Here is an 18461-nt window from a genome sequence, read left to right on the forward strand (position 1 = left end):
ATGGTTAAATATAAAAACAGTACAAAAGATATTTAAAACATGTTTAATGGGAAAATGTGCAACTTTTAGATTTCAAATTGAAACAAGGGCTGATGTAACCTCACCCCTTTATAATCAGACTCTAGGACTTCACAGACTATTATTTTAATTATCAGGCAGGACTAGGTACAGAATGCATTGCACTCCTTTCCTTCCTTCCCTACCATTGCTTGACCCAACCATGACTCAAAGAATGAGAAAACTTTTGCCTAAAACATGAAACCAAGGTATACAAAATGCAACATTTTTTAGACATGGCTAATGTGGGGATTTGTTTTGCTTGACTATACATGTTACATGGACTTTCTTTTTTCTTTTTCTCTCTAGTTGAGGGAGTTTTTTAACTGTAAAAAATTTTTTTAAAAATCATTGTTTTAGCAAAATAACGGTTTGGACATGTATACTTATATTGTATTTAATTTATACTTTAACATATTTAACATGTATTGGTCAACCTGCCATCTGGGGGAGGGGATGGGGGGAAGGAGGGGGAAAATTAGAACAAAAGGTTTGGCAATTGTCAATGCTATAAAATTACCCATGCATATAACTTGTAAATAAAAAGCTATAATTAAAAAAAGTATTAAAAAATAAAATACAATAAATTCAACAACAAAAAAATCATTGTTTTGCATAGCTTCACATGTAGTTTATTAATGGAACTTAGGGGTGGGGACAAGGGAGAGAATTGCGACCCAAGTTTTTTTTTTTTTTTTTTTAATGTAAAAAAGTTATTCTAAATATAACTGGGGGAAATATTAAATAAATGTGATTTTTAAAATATTATCATTGCTACTGAGGGCAAGACAACCTACTGCCCCATGACTTCACATCAGATGTCATTTTGTATATACTTTTTAATTTTCTGTCCTCAGTTACATTCTAATGGGGGAAGACTACCCATAAAGAGGAGGTGAAAAGGGAAGAACAGCAGTACGAATATGGAGATGGTCAGAAGTAACACAGAGGCCTAGTCCTAACAGAGTTAGAGTGAATGCTCATCTTTCAGAGCACAGAATCCCAGGGGCAAAATTCAAGGTCCACAGGGGAGAAAGATGAAGATGACAGATAGAAGTGGTATAATGAAAGGATGAGATGGTCAGGAGTTCCTTATACAAAAGAAATCACAAGTCCAGGTTTTATTCCCTCATCCCTGACACCTATTACAGTACATGGTTTATAATCGGTGTTCAATATTAATGCTTGGTGAACTGAGAATTCAATTACATTCACATTAATGTCCATATTGTCTCTAACAAGACAAGGACACCACCTCATCTTATTGAAATGGAAACTATAAGTGATGAGGTTTTGCTATAAAGTTCAGAATATTTGTTTCTAGATGTTACATATAGAAACAATAGCTTGCTTTTTTATATAACAACCAATTGGCAATGCATTTTCTTTGCAATGCTATGAAGTAGATGATAGGAGCATTCTAGAGATGAAGAAATGGGAGTGACCTATTCATTTCCACTGATAAAATTAAATTTAGTTGTACTATTTAAATATCATAGTACTAAGGACTTCAGTGGCAAGAACTTTTTCATGCTACAGAACATAAAGGGGATATGATGGAAGCTTTTTTTTTTTTTTTTTTTTTTTAAGATTGTAAGCTTTAAGAACTATGTAGTTTTACAGATGAGAAAAATGAAACACACCTTTTGCCCAACAGAATCCTTTAGATCACTTTGAGAGGCAAATGCTTTTATGGTGCTTAGATCTAAGCCATTCTCTAGTCACAATGGATACTTCCTATATAAATAGATATACTTTCTGCATTAATAGTGTCAAATATAAACATACTTTGGAAAACAAAGAAATATAAAGTCATAATTTAAGCTTTAGTTTTAAAAAAATCTTTGAAGATTAAATCAAAATAGTTAAATAGCAATTAAGTGGTAATCACTTAAAATTTTTCAAATATTATTAGAACTACATTGAAACTTGCCTCACCAATTTTCACTATAGGCCATTATTTCATATAAAGGCCATCTTAGTGGATCTAACTGTGTAAATAGCCAAAGGTCTACTTGGTAATTCCACAACACTGAATCCACAGACTCTGTATTGCTTTGCAAAATTTTTTCTATATATCTAGTCAGCAAACACCGGCACTAACCTGATCCTCACAATAAACTTTCACTTCTTAATCCCCTATGAACTCTTATGAATATTGAACTTCCCATCTTTGGAGAAGTTGAGTCTATTGATTAAAGCCCCAGACTCATGGAAGATGTAGATTGAAATTTCAGATACAATAGGTTGCTAGCTTTTTCAGACTTTATTCCTGCCATTTTTATCCTTTTAACATGTAACTTAATATTTGCAAATCCAAGTATTTATTTTTTATTTTACTCACATAATATGTCCTACCCATAAAAAAGGAGTCTTTGAATAATTATCTCATTACTTAAACCTTGCCTTAAAAGGAAAAAAAGTTGTAACTCACATTTAATAAATTTTTTATTTTATTACTTCCTTGTTCATCTCTACAGGCTTCAAGTATTTGGTTCTCTGTATATTTGCATTAAGCACTCTTTTCTTAATTTTGCTATTTCAATGAGCAGAATGAATACTGTGTGATCATCTTTACTGAGAATACTGAGTCACATGTCAACTACGATTTGCTTTCATTCTTGGTAGAAGTGATGAAAACAACATTTTAAATGTTAGCCTTTCCAACATCATTTAGAAACTTTTTCAATTTTTTTTAAAAACAATTTTACAACTTTTAAAAAATATTTTTCTCACCACACTGATAAAATCCATCTCTATTAATTTTACATTTGAATTTGAAAAGAATAGGATTAGAACTTCTGAAGATTATAAATTCAAACCTTATTTACTTTATATAAAAATATTGCATAGTTTATGTTACTATATTATCGACATTCAACAAAGAAAGACCTTTAGAATATAAGTTTTCATATATATACCACATGAATCTCATATGTAGAAATTCTTTATTTTTACTAAAAAAATAAGATTAGGAAAAATTGAGAAATGATTCCATTACAAAAACTTTCTTGAATTTTCAAAGATTTATTCAGCGATTTGTGTCTTTTTTCTTTTCTTCTTTTCTATTATACCTCCCAATTTTCTTTTCTTGACTGACGGTACATTTTCTGCTTTTATTGGTTTTTTACTTTCCTTAGTACAACCAACTTTCTTGGACTGTTGCTGTTTTCCTGCTGACTCATCAGATTTCAGGGGGTTAGTTATGAATTCTTGTTGTTCTTCTGAAACACAACGAAAGTGACAATGAAGAAAAATTTTTCCCCCCAAACACCAATAATAATGAAATAATAAATAATGAAATGGAGAATAGATATATCAATTTCTCATCTAAAGCACAATATTCATTTGTTCTCTGCACAGTATTCTCTACTATAAGGAATTGTGATATACTGATTTCAAATCAACAACAAAAAGATAAGGGTTTCTGGGAAGTGAGGTCCCAGACCTGGTCCTCCTCTTGATCTCTTCCTTATCAAAACTCTACAGTAGCTTTACACCTCTAAAATTAACATTGTTATTGTGACTTTCCTAATAATCTGTTGCAGGCAGCAAATTGTAGCCAAGGACAAACACTGGGAAATACAAGGCATATCTAACAAAACTCTAGGGAGAGGGGTACACACCTTTTAGAACCACTGTAAAAGATAAATGAAAATTTTAAATGTAATACAAGTGATCAACATCAGTTACCAGGAGAAAGGACTGCAGCTGTAGGAAGTTGATCTTCAACATCTGCTTTAACATCTGTAACTCTGTCAAGCCACACCCCAAGGCAGGTAAGTCTGGCTTTAGTATTTACTTCGCATAGTAAGGATGGAGGAGTCTTCTGAAGTGGGAGAAAAAATTGAAAATATGTTAATTTTGAATTATTTTAATGAAATTAGACTTTACATTTAATCCATTAAGAAAACTTTAAGATTTCATGCCATAAACAGAATTAACTTCAAAAGTTCTTTTGGTTTTTATTTCAGTATTATAACCTGCATAATTATAAAAGGTAAAAAACCTCATAATAAAGTAGTAAAACATGGATACAAATCCTGAAATACAACAATCTAGGAATAAAGCATGACAAATTATGATTTCAAAACTTTGACTACTAAGTGCAAATCAATTCATTTTATGGAGTTGTTATTGGGAACAAAATCACCATCAAAACAAAAGACTTTGATTCAATCATTGCAGTTCTTCGTAAAGTACTGTTACATGACATGCAAAATTACTTCAAATTACACACACTATGTATGTAAAAACAGTTTACAAACAAAACTTACTGTGTCAGGATTTTAAAGACTATGGCCCTGACTACCCACTCACTATACACCATTCACTTTTCTGCCCCTGGTTTCATGGTAGATAGTTCAGAGAACAAAGCAAAGTCAGAGAAACCTGGTATAAATCCAGTCAGACATTTACTAGCTGTGTGATTCTGGGCAACTAACAACCTCCATTTGCCTCAATTTCCTCAACTTCCTCAACTGTGAATAATAATCCCCTATGTGTCAAGGCTGTTGTGAGGATCAAATGAAATAATATTTGTAAAGTGCTTAGTAGAGTACTTATTTTGGCACAAAGCTGTTATTTTTCCTTTCTATCTCAAAGATAAAGAATTTAAAATCTAGTTCAATGACAAAAAAATGAGTGAGATGGGATGTATTTAAAAGACCACAAATAGCAACCTGGAATTTCTAAAATGTAAACCTGAAAAAAACACCCTTCCCAAGATAAAAAAATCAAGTCCCTGCCTCATTTCACACATCCAGATTTGTCCCTCAGGAAAGTTTTTATTCAAAATCACTGTAGTTTGTAATGGTGCAGAATAGAGTTTAGAAGTGGAAGGGGACCTGAAAAGTCACTTAACCTATTTTAAAGATAAACAAAACTGAGTGCAAGAGAAGTGACTTGCCCAAGATCACTCAGATAGTAGCAAAAGCAGACTTTGAATTCAGGTCCACATACTTAAAATGTTTTTTTTTTGTTTTTTTTTTTTTTTTGCCTCTGGCTAACACTATTAATCAAAGCTTATTTCATGGTAAGTTTATCTCTTCTCTGAATTTTAAAAAGGAATTAAGTATATCTTAATTCACATTTGGGCCATGGAATTTACTCATTTAACTCTGAAAATCTATAGTGTTAATTATAGATTCCCATTAACTGTAAAAACCTCCCCAAGGCTAAACATATCTACAATGTAAAAAATGTCAAAAACCATACAGTAATAGAACAATTCAGATGGAAGTCCATTTCACTTCCCAACAATCTGATTCAGAGGTGTTTTTGATATTAGCCATGTTTCATATTTGCTAAACACTTTATTACAGTGCTTTCTCCTATCCCATTTGTGCCTTATGACCATCCTGATAGGTGGGACAGACATGGATGTCCCTATATCAGGTTTGAAAATTGTGTTCCCTATGTCTTAAAGAGTTTCTAAGCTCTCTACAGAAATAAACGTGTAAGTCATTCTCACATACACATTCATACAATCCCCATTCCCCTCTCCCCCTAAAACACATATCAATAAGAGTCAATTTTCTGGATTTAGATACATTAAAAAAAGATCATCAATAAAAGCTTTTGTTAATATACCTGTTACTCTAGACAGATGCCTACCTATAAGCCTGGCCTTATGGAGATTATCACCACTATTTATCAGATAAGGAAACTAAGGTTTCAATGGGTACCCTGGTTGTCCAAAGCCAGGGGGCTATCAAGAGTCAAGATTCAAACTCGGGTCCACTAGCAAAATAAGGAGAAAACTAATAACCAAAACTGCAGTGACCACTCTATTATAATAATGTATATTTGAATTATGCTAGTGTACTGACCTTGTTTGGTTTATATCTCCACATTTTGATGAAGCCATCATTAGATGCTGTAACAATAACATGATGCTCTGGGACATCAAAGCTGCAAATATCTTTTACTCTAGAAGAGAAAATTAATCTGATGACAAAGAGCTCCTCAAGAGCTACATTTGAGTGGGGTAGGAGAGGGAGTCAAGACATATATAACTGGAAAGTATTATAGAAATACAGAGTAAATATTTTAAAGGGTGTGGCAACAGGTCCTAAGAGAGCTCTGAAAGGTCTGTAGCTAAAGAAACCAGAGGGTATGAGCTAGAGGTCAAAGGAGAGAATTCCTGAGAGCACATCAATTGGGAGTTGCAGTGTGAGACAGAAAGGCCTGTTTGGCTGGATTAGAGAATGGGCATGGCAGAACGTGGAAAGGAAGAATATTAAAAAGATAGAAAAGGTTCAGGTTGTAAAGAGTTTTATATGGCAAAAGTCCTTGTATATGGTCCTAATGTTAAACAGGGCTCTACAGGACCAGGAGATCATTATATACTTCAACAACAATACTATATGATGACCAGTTCTGATGGACCAGGCCATCCTCAGCAACGAGGTCAACCAAATCATTTCCAATGGAGCAGTAATGAACTGAACCAGCTATGCCCAGAAAAAGAACTCTGGGAGATGACTTGACCAGTTCTGATGGACCAGGCCATCCTCAGCAACGAGATCAACCAAATCATTTCTAATGGACTAACCCTAAATGAACTGAACCAGCTATGCCCAGAAAAAGAACTCTGGGAGATGACTAAAAACCATTACATTGAATTCCCAATCCCTATATTTATGCACACCTGCATTTTTGATTTCCTTCACAAGCTAATTGTACAATATTTCAGAGTCTGATTCTTTTTGTACAGCAAAATAACGTTTTGGTCATGTATACTTATTGTGTATCTAATTTATATTTTATTATATTTAATATCTACTGTTCATCCTGCCATCTAGGGGAGGGGGTGGGGGGGGGGTAAGAGGTAAAAAATTGGAACAAGAGGTTTGGCAATTGTTAATGCTGTAAAGTTACCCATGCATATATCCTGTAAATAAAAGGCTATTAAATAAAAAATAAAAATAAAAATAAATAAATAAATAAAAATAAAAAATAAACAGGGCTCTAGCCAGCTTTTAAGATTTTAAATTGCAGAGGCAGCTGACCTATAACTGGAAGAGTTTCCTCTCAAGAAAGCTTCTTTTAAAGCTTTTTTAAAGCTTTAAAGCTTCTTTTAAAGCTTCTTTAAAGCTCTAAAATTTTCTTAGTAGTATTAGATTTTCCAAAATATGTTTGGAAAAATGGTACTGAATTCAAAGATGAGAAGTAAAAGGCTATTATTGAGAAGCTTCATACCCGTTTATCATGAATATTTTCTTCATGAAGAGAGTCAGAAGGTACTGGATATGTTTAACATCCATATGAAAAATGAAACTGACTATATCCATCAAATAGATAAAAAAAAAAAAAAGAAACAAACAGATCAACTACTTCTTGGCAGCAAACTACTACTTCTTGACACACAAGGCATTTAAAACTCAATCCATCATGAATCTCATCAACAATGAGATGATTCAGGTCAGTTCCAATGACCTTGTGATGAAGAGAGCCATTTGCACCCAGAGAGAGGACTGTGGGAACTGTGTGTGGATCACAACATAGTACTTTCACTCTTTTTGCTGTTATTTATTTGCATTTTGTTTTCTCTCATTTTTTTCCCTTTTTGATCTGTTTTTTCTTGTGCAGCATGATATTTGGGGAAATGTATTTAGAAGCAATGCACATATATATTGGATTACTTGCTCTCTAGGGAAGGGCTTGGGAGGAAGGGAGGGAAAAAATTAAAACACAAGGTTTTATAAGAATGAATGTTGAAAATTATCCAAGTATGTATTTTGAAAATAAAAAGCTTTAAATAAAATAAAATAAAGTAAAACTTAGTCCATGTATATAGGCAAATCTCAAATTGGTTAAAGCAAAAGTCAAAATCTACACCAGGTGGAGTTGTGAAACGAAACAACCATTCTGGAAAACAATTTGGTACTATACCCAAAGGGCTATCAAACTTTGTATACCCTTTGATCTAGCAGTGCATGTGTCCACTGGGTCTATACCCCAAAGAGATCATAAAAAAGGGAAAAGGACCCACATGTGTAAAAATGTTTGTAGCAGCTTTTTGTAGTGGTAAGGAAACAGAAACTGAGTGGACACCCATTCGTTGGGGAATGGCCGAGTAAGTTATAATGTATGGTATGGAATATTACTGTTCTCTAAGAACAAATTGAAAGGATGATTTGAGAGAGATCTGGAGAGATTTACATGAGCTGATGCTAAGTGAAGTGAGTAGAACTACGAGAAAACTGTATACAGCAACAAAAAGATTATAGTTGATGATCAACTGTGATGGATGTGGCTCTTTTCAAAAATGAGGTGATTCAGATCAATTCAAATAGACTTGATAGAGAGAGAGCTATCTGCATCCAGAAAGAGGACCATGGGGGCTAAATTGGATCATAACATAGTATTTTCACCTCTTTTGTTGTCTGCTTGCTTTTTTTTTTTTTTTCTCACTTTTTCCCTTTTTGATCTGACTTTTTTGGTACAACATGATATAAAAATATTAAAAGAACTGTATATATTTAACCTGTATCAGGTTGCTTGCTGGTTTAGAAAGAGGGAAGGTAAGAAAGGAAGAAAAATTTGGAACACAAAGTCTTACAAAAAAGAATGTTGAAAAATTATTTTTCCATATGCTTGAAGAAATAAAATACTATTGAAAAAAAAATTTAAATTAAAAAAATTAAGAAAAAAGATTATGGGACATACACACACACACACACACACACACACTATGTTAGGATAAAGATAAGAATACTTGGTGAGTAATAACAAGAGCCCTAGCCTGATTTATATAAACAAATGATTATGAACACTGAAAATGAAGAAAACCAACAATACTGACTCAGATTATCATGACTTCTTAGGAGACATATATCAGATGTGTAATAGTGACCAAAAGGAATCAGAAATCCTAAAGGCCAAAAATTATCCCCAATAAATACTCTGCCAAGAGAGACATGGCAGACAAGGAAAAAATGTTGGATTAAAGTACAAGCTTTTTGCAAAATACCCCAGAGAACATTGATGATGGAGAATTACCAGCACTATCATTTCATAAAACAGTAAAAAGCACTAGAAAACTGGACAAGAGAAAGTTTGGCTTGAGATGGAATGGAATCCATGTCTAAAAGAATTTGGACATGAAACTGAAAAAACCACAAACGTATTACAGCTTCTAAAACAATACATTCCTATTATTGGTGACTAAAACTACCACCCTCCTTAGATTCCATCTTCTATATACCAAATGCTTACTATTGTAATATGTAAATAAAACGTAAAAAACGAAAGATTGGAAAATCTGATGTACCTGACCAAATAAACAAAGAAGAATGTGTGCAGAAAGTAACCATTTAAGAGGCACTGTAGATCAGTTATTAAGATCTCAAAGAGGACAATTCTAAACAAATAAGAAAGCATCACATAATGTATTATCCTCACCAAAAGCAATTATCAACCATGTGCCTACTTCTTTTCTCTAAAATCTTTAAGACTGTACAGAACTAAGTGACCCTTAATGAAAACACATGAGATACCTGGGGAAGCTTTTACTCTATCTTCTACAGCAGATCATAATTCTATAATCACAGACTTGACAAATATTGAAAGGCTAAGATCCCACTGTTCAAAAACAGATTCCAAAAACCATCTGACTTGACAGAACAGAAACCATCTTTAAAGCCTCATCTCACATGAATTTTTAAGAGTTGAAGCTAGATACAGCAACAAGAATTACTCTATTACTATTAATCTCTCAGTATCAAAATGACATGAAGACTCAAACAAGGAGACATTAGCTTGCCAAAAAGTGTTTGTCATGGAAGACATATCCTGTGTAATTAGAAGAGGTACTTCCTATAAATCACTAGGTTCTCTAAATGTTACCATTTACAGAAAATGTAGTAATTGCTTTCAGCTGTGATGTAACAAGAAGGCATACTCAAAAAGATTCTTATCATTCAAAAGACTAACCTAATAAAACATGTTGGAAAAACCAAGTGGATGAAAACAATATCTTGCAAATTATGACACATAACTTAAGAGGTATGATAAACTGGACCTAAAATTGGAAAAAGAGTAAGAGCTAGCTAATTTTTTGGAAATTGTTCTGTGCTTACAGTAATTCCCAAATTGTTCTCCTCCATAAAAGCCCAATTCTTATCATCTTATAGGCTGTGAATCATGGAACATTAATCTCAGATTAATCTTTCAGTTTTGAAAGCAATCCAAACAACATAGGAAAGACACATGGTGAATGAAAGCAGACACTTATTTTCTTTTTTTTACCCCTATCTCAGGTTGTACAGAAGCTTTATCCAGTTTATAGATCTTACCTCACTACTGACTAGCATGAGCTTTGGCCTGCTCCATTGACTTAAGTCAGTTTTATCTTCCTTAGGCATCTTAGTAGCGCCTTTCTCCTGGGGGCTTATCTTTACAGGAGCTAGACTTAATGAGGAAGATATTCAATTAGCTTTAGCCCACTGCAGCTTAGAATTCCCAAACTCAAGTGATCCACAAGCCTCAGTAACAGGGACTGAGGCAGAGACACATTGCCAATGCTGAAAAACTGATATCAAGGAAAGCATGTTTGACCAGAAAATTGGAGAACAGGGAAGGAATCATAAAAGAAAAGTGAAGAATAACAGTCGAGTAGTCCTAGCTCTACACTGGTACCCTCGAAATGTTAATGAAGATCAGAAGAAGGGCTCCTGCAAGCAAAATTTCTCTGGAAAACTCCTAGAATGGATGATATCTCCTTGCCTGATCTGTGTCATTGATCTATTTTCCAATCAGAACCAAATTAGTTTTAATAAAAACTAATCGGACATCTAGAAGGGGTCATTTCATTCTTTTTTCATTGATGCTCTTAATTTTATAGATTGTTTTTCCCCTTTGTTCCTCCAAATAACTGCTATGTTATTTCCTCTAAGTATCCACCTCGGCAGACTGGTATAAAAATAAATCTGTACATTAATTCTGGTAGCATTGTCATTTTTATTATATCAACATACTAGCTATGAACAATGACTCTAGGCCCAGTAATCTATCCCCTGTGCCACCATGCTGCCCTTGGGGATGTGTATATATGTGTGACTATGTATGCATTTAAGTGTAAACACAGACATTTATACAGGAAGGGAAAAAAGAAATAAGCTTAAGTGTTAAGAAGAAAATACCTGTTTTCATGAGCCTTAAATTCACAGAGACATTTTAGTGAATCACAATCAAACAACCTTACAATTTCTTCATCTCCAGCCACAGCAAGTATGGAATCCTAAGAAGAATCAAAAACAAGAAAATGTACCTAAGTATTGAACGAACACACACACACACACACACACACACACACACACACAGAAACACACACAATTCCACTGTTAGTTTTATGTACTTACTGAAATAAATGTAACAGAAGAAATTCTTTTGCCAGCAGTGATGGTACCGGTAATGGAAGCAGTTTCAAGTTGGTAGATGTCTATCTTGTTTATTATGACAACTATATATTTCTCTCCACCAGGGGACCATTCAACTATGTGAGCATCTACAATTTTAAAAATAATTAAAGAAATATTTGTCTAACTGTCTAATAATTTTAAAAATCACAAAAAAGCAATAAAAATATTTATTTCTACAAACTTTACTATGAAAGTTAGGAAAATAGAGGACCAAAGTAACTTCACAGATTTAGGGCTGAAAGGGACCTAAAAGGTCATCTGATTGAAAATCCTCTTTTTACAGAGGAGGAAAATAAGGCTCAAAAGTAAAACTGATTTGCCCAAAATCACTAGGTGCTGCCAGATAAAAGAACTAGGATTATTAGAACTCAGATCCTCTCATTCCCAATCCAGAACTCTCTACACTGTACTACACTGCTTCCTTTTATCTTCATAAATAATTTTTCACATAAAATTCCCAATCTGGTAAAAATTACTTTAATTACACTTAAACATAATCTGCCAATATAAAATCAAGATCCATTTCCTAATAGATTAGTTAAAATATTCAAAGCTTTTTTTGTTAACAGTTGCAAAAAATCTGGAAATTGAAGCCCATCAATGAGATATCTGCATAAATCATATGTGAATACAAACGAATATTTTTTTTCCAACTTTGGAGATGGTCCTCTTGTTCCATTAAGAAACTAATACAAGAAATTCAGAGATTCAGGGGAAAACTTGCACAAAGTGATGAAAAACAAAGTTAAGAATCAAAGAAAAAACTTAGACTTGTTTGTAATATGGTAAGCAAAAGCAACTTTAAAAGGCATACAAATTCTGATTAGCTGCAATGTTTAATGTCAGTGCCAGAGATGATGAAACATAACTCTCTCTTTTTTATAGAAATGGGAGACTATATGGATATGAAATAATACACACATCGTGACATTGCTTGATGCATCTACTATTTTTATTTAAATGTTTTTCTTTGTTTCAAGAGATGATTCAATTGGAAAAGAAGGCCAAGAGTTGCTATTAAGCAGAAATGACTATTATAACTACAAAAGGCAAAATAAAATTTAAAAAACAAAAACATTTTGCCAACAGAATACTCACTTTGTTTTATGTTTTTTATGAATGCTGATCTTCCTTCAATAAGATTCCATGTTCTGTAAAACAAGGTTTTTTAGTAATATAATCAATATGATTACTAACTAATACTAAACAAATACTCAATGTTTGCATGATGCTAACAGGAAGTTAAATCAATGAAGTGTTAATTAAAACAAACACAGAGAAAATAATATATCATTTTGTTAAAAACATTTCATCTTGGTGATTTAGATCAGGGCTTCTTAAACTTTTTCCACTCACAACTTCTTGTTGCTCAAGAAGTTTTTACATGACTTTGAATTACAAGGTACATTTACTGATAATAAGTCATAATTTTACTACCCCCATATTCAATTATGAGATCCCATATGGGGTTGCAACCCATAGTTTAAGAAGGTGGGATATAGATGAAATTCAATGCCATAGGAAAATTTTAATATGAGGGATCCAGAATCCATCATCATTTTCAATGTATATTCACAAAAACATATTATGTGTTTGATCCAAGAGTGATGTTCCCACTTTTAAGAGCTAATTTTTTTACAAAATTTTTCTTTATATGAATATATCTTGAAAAGATTAATAGCTTTGACAAAGAAAACATAAAGAAAAGCACCCAACTAAGTCAGTAAAATATGCTACAGTAAAAGTTCTTGTTTTGCTTGGAGATCAATGACTAATTCTATTACTGCTAACTAAAAATTTGGTTAACTATTGCTTACCGTAATGTCTTGTCTGTTCCCACTGATAGTGCCAATTTGCCAGATGGATGAACAGAAAGAGAAGTCACATGTCCCCTTAAAAAAAAAAGGGGGGAGGAGGGGAAGAACTATAGTTCAGCATCCAATTTTAGTTACCATGTTAAGAATTTCAATGGAGGTAAAGAGAGAGGCTCAGACTCACTTATGTGCTTTAATAGACTTCAAGCAGTCCCATCTCTTTGCATCCCAAACACAAATTAGTCCATCTTCTCCTCCACTAATTAAGTGCCCATTACCAAAGAATTTCAAACAATTTATTGTGCCTATCAACAAAAAGAAAGTCAAAGTTGCCACAATTACATTACTGCTATACTTTTAAATTGAAAATTCCATCTTATGTTAGGTACACATATGAAAAGCTACCAGTTTAGCACTGTTAAAGTGGAAAGTCTTAATTTGGACAGTTAAATATTTCATCCATCAGTATGTTTAATTCAAACATGCTGATTTGACACTTTTAAATTTAAACAGCAACTCAGTGTATTACAGTAGAAGGTCATTAGATTCAGTCAAAGATTCAAATCCTTCCTCTCCTATTTAGTTGTCTAGTTCCCTTTGGCAAGTCGTATCTCTCTGGGATTCAGTTTCCTCATCCTATAAAAATGAAGGTGCACCTGGTATAGGTGACGTCTACATTCTCTTTCAGTTTCAAATATACAATCCTATCACTGGTTTCTCCCAACATGGTAGTGGATATGTATTGTTCCAAACATAAGTGACCGGCTGAAGAAAGTGGAGTGGTCAGCAATTAGGTCTTTGTTTCCTCACTGTTACCACTTTAAGTGAATTCAGAGCTATGGCCTTATAAGCAACACCTTCCAAATTAAAGTGGCTAGATAGAGAGAATGCTAGACCTGAAGTTAGAAAGAATCAAATTAAAATCCTGATTCAAACATTTGGGCGAGTCACTTGATTTCCTGAACTATAAAAAGAGTATAACAAGAGAACTTCTCTCCCAGGGGTGTTATGAGGATTAAATAAAATAACATACTTAAAGCATATAGAAATCCTAGGCTTTATGTAAATACTATTATTATTTCAAGTGAATCAAACTATCACAGATAGTCTGACATAAATGGTAATTTGTACACAAAATGTTAGATATATGCCATAAACACTAAGATGTCTGCTAATTCCAAATGTTGATTCTAAAGCATACAACCATGTTGATTTTGTTACCTTCTTGAACACTTCATGTTAGGTAAACTAATAGTTTTATTACATATTTTAATGATGAGGTATTGATATATATGTAAATACAACACAAAATACCAATATAGTCATTGTAAAAGAATTTCCTTACCATTATGATGTAGCAATGCTCCATGTTCTACCTTTTTTTTCATGTCATAGATGTGAATTGTTTCATCTTTGCTTCCAGTGACCACAAAACGATTATTTACAGCCACTGCTGACAAGGAGGCAGCATGGCCGTGGTGAGTAAAATCAGCCACAGGAGTCCATTTCTGAAAGTGAATAAGACAGACTCTAAAGTCACAATCACAACACATGTTAATGGTTATATTGATTAACTTTGACAAGGGAATAGATTATTTTCAATAACCAATAGTAGCTGTAAATGAATCCTGTTATAGAGAGGTAGAAAAAAAAATCAATGAGTACAATCACTGGACAAGCAAAAATTGAGAACCAAATAAGGAAGGCCAGCATGTCATCTGAAAAGCTGGAGGACAAAATATACTAGTAATGCAACCTCTTCATCATACTTAATTACTCTCCAGCTATCATTTCTATCTCTTATCCATTCCAATCTTGGACTCTATCCCTAATTCCGGTAGCTTTGATAGGTGAGCTCTAATCTTTTCTTACCCCAAACTAGGTTCCCACAAAACTTCCATTTTATTATCTTACATATACTATTCCCTTTCCAGCTGCCCTTGATATGTTAACTTTCCTTCTTAGAGTGTAAGCTCTTTGAGGTTAAGATTTATCTTGATTTCTTGCATTTATAACCTCAGATCTCAACAGCAGTACCTGGAACATAGTATGTGCTTAATATTATATGTTCTAATTATCTACTTGTCATGAATAATTCATCTATACATATTTCCATATTTATCATGCTGCACAAGAAAAATCAGATCAAAAATGAAAATAAAAAGAGGAAAGAAAACAAAAAGCAAGCAAACAACAAAAAAGGTGAAAAAACTATGTTGTGATCCACATTCAGTCTCCATGGTCCTCTTTTTGGATGTAGATGGCTTTTCCCATCACAAGTCTATTAGAATTGGCCTGAATCACGTCAATGTTGAAAAGAGCCACATCCATCAGAATTGATCATCACATAATCTTGTTGCTGTTGGCAATGTTCTCTTGGTTCTACTCACTTCACTTAACTGATTTTCATATCTCTTTAGGACTCCCTAATATTCTACTGATCGTTTCTATAGAACAATAATATTCCAATGCATTCATATACCATAACTTATTCAGCCATTCTCCAACTGATGGGCATCCACTCAGTTTCCAGTTTCTTATCACTACAAAAAGGGCTGCAACAAACATTTTTGCACATGTAGCTCCTTTTACTTTAATGATCTCTTTGAAATACAGGATCAAAAACTATATATAATTTGATAGTCCTTTGGGCATAGCTCTAAATTGTTCTCCAGAACGGTTGGATCAGTTCACAACTCCACCAACAATGTATTAGTGTCCCAGTTTTCACAAATCCCCTCCCAACATTTATCATTATGTTTTCCTGTCATCTTAGCCAATCTGAGAGTAGCAGTACCTTAGAGTTGTCTTTAATTATCTACTTATCTAAGTAATGTTCCCAAAGACCATTAGATTTGGGAATATTAGAGCTGTATGGCGGTTACAATCATATCTATTACACGTATTCTAAGGGAATGATTTATCAATATCAATAACAAATCTATCTATCTACCAATAGAGATCTATCAATAACAAATGTCTTGATACCAAGGATGATGCTTAGAAGTTAACCTATCAGTACTGAGGCGATGTTCACTACCATCCAATTTTTCCACATTGAGACTGACAGAGAATGATTTAATTAAAAAGCACTTTAATGTTTATTTAAAAAAAAAAAAAACACTTTTAAAACATCATTTTATTTGATTCCCTCAACTATTCTACAAAACAAAATCCAAGCATTAAAGTTACATGGCTACAAAGGGTAAGTTAGGTTCCAAAAGACTCAACTATCATGACCTTGTACTCAACTTCTGTCATAAGAACACTCAACGTTTCTGTAAAGTAACCTGAAATAACTGAAAGCAGACAAGATGAGGGGAATACTTTTGTGAGAAGCAACTTCAAATAATGAACATATTTCTTTCCAGATGGAAATCTGGAGCCAGCATCGCTAAACATAAGGTCCACAACAGAACCCTAACCATGGACAGCTCCCAAAACGACTAAATCAACAACTTATTTTAAAAGGACTCTAAAATTTCTAATACAATATCCTACAAAAGCAGCATGAGATAGATACTACAAATAATATCACCACGACTTTGCAAATATTGAAATACAGGCTGAGAAAAGTTAAATGATTTATGCAAGTCATACTAAGAAATAATTTTAAGCAGCGATGAAGGGCAGATAAAAGAGTCAGAGGGCAGGGTCTAAAAGTGGAGTTCTGGATTCTAAAGGTAGAACAATTGGATCCTAAAGGTGTCTGCTGGTGATACGAGTAAGGGTATGACCATTTTTGTGTGTGATTGAGAGTGCTTTTATCTCAGGTTATCTGAAAGTTTTCGCAACATTGCTAGTTCAGGAAGCTCAAAACAAGGAGAGAAATCTAGCACCAAAAAACAAAATCCCCAACCTTGTTGTAAATAACATAAAGCAGTAAAAGAGTACGGCATGAGATCGTATGAACTAAAAAGCATTATGAAAATCAAAGAGGAAGACGTCACTGTGGACCTGTATAATTATAACTGGTGCAATGGCGGGACAGGGAGCTGCAGGACTCAGAGAATTAATAATAATAATAAATAATAAATGCCAAACGGTGTACAAGAGCCGCTAATAGCAAGGCTGATAACAGATACAACGCCGTTCTTGGGACTGCTAAAACTTCTAATTGAATGGCAGCTGTATGATTATCTGGACCCCGATTTCTCCCCCTGCCCCCCCTTTACGGGAACATTAATATTTGCACCCACTAGATTTTGTCGGCAAAAGCATTTATTTGCCAAAGTGAAGAAATTACAAAAACAGCAAGTTCTGATTATTCTGGAGGAACAGATTTTGAGCCTTTCCACCAGAACTCGGGGCGATCTCCTTCCTCCCCATGTGAAACCCCGGCTGGAGCAGGCCTCCCACAAGACTAAAGCGTTCAGGTCTCCGCTCCCGGCCCAGGGCTCGGTCCACGTGACGCCATTTACATGACGTCAAGCGGAGGAGACTGCACGTCTCGAACCCCGACTTCCCAGCCCCGAACGCAGCTGCTCCGAGGCCCGAAGGACACAGCCCTGCCTCTGAATGCGCTGCCCCGCTCTCACCTCGCTCTTGTCATTCGGCCCGGGCTCCCTGCGCACCGAGAATCCGAAAAGGACCTGCTCGTAGCAGCCGCAGACTAACTCCATGCTGTCGCGCACGCGTCGCCTTTCCTTTTTCCTTCCGGAGCGCGAGGTCGAGGGCGGAGCCAGGGTGAGTCATCACCACGGAATGCTAGGGTCCTTCTCCCGCCGGCGCTCCGGGGTAACGTCACTGAGAACGCAGTGCTGTCTACCTATGCGCCTGTTTTAAACACCATTCTCACTGCAGTTCCACTAATTTTTCCAAGATTAAATCAAGTCACTCAGAAAATGACAAATGAGAGAAATTGGGAAGCGTGGGAATGGAGACAGAAGGTATTTCTAAGAGTTGGACTTGTGATGTCAATTTAGACTAGAAATTTCTGCTACGGCGTGACGAAAGAGCGGAGGCGGGACTTGGGAGCACGTGGGCTGGGGGACTAGGTGGGGAGAAGACTGGAATAGAGGGGCAGAGAGTGGGGGCGGGCCTGAGAACCGGGAGTGGAGGGAGGGGCGGGGACAGGGGCGGGGACAGGGGCGGAGATAGGATGGAGGGCGGGACAGGGGCGGAGATAGGAGGGAAGGGGCGGGACAGAGAGTGGAGAGGGAAC

At 34.8% G+C, this 18461-nt stretch overlaps 1 protein-coding gene across 1 annotated transcript; it reads right to left on the reverse strand.

Annotated features, from left to right (window-relative positions):
- Positions 1-715: 715 nt before the first annotated feature.
- PAK1IP1 (PAK1 interacting protein 1) lies at positions 716-18159 on the reverse strand. The gene is made up of 10 exons (XM_003760183.4): positions 17836-18159; positions 14643-14805; positions 13482-13602; positions 13301-13375; positions 12582-12634; positions 11424-11569; positions 11205-11302; positions 5889-5988; positions 3751-3886; positions 716-3281 (listed from the first exon to the last, which is right to left on the reverse strand). Exons 1-10 carry the CDS (start codon positions 17917-17919, stop codon positions 3085-3087), a joined length of 1173 nt encoding a protein of 390 aa, XP_003760231.1. The 5' UTR covers positions 17920-18159; the 3' UTR covers positions 716-3084.
- Positions 18160-18461: the final 302 nt, after the last annotated feature.

The sequence above is a fragment of the Sarcophilus harrisii genome, chromosome 1, assembly GCF_902635505.1.
Source record: "Sarcophilus harrisii chromosome 1, mSarHar1.11, whole genome shotgun sequence".
In the NCBI taxonomy this organism is placed as follows: Eukaryota; Metazoa; Chordata; class Mammalia; order Dasyuromorphia; family Dasyuridae; genus Sarcophilus; species Sarcophilus harrisii.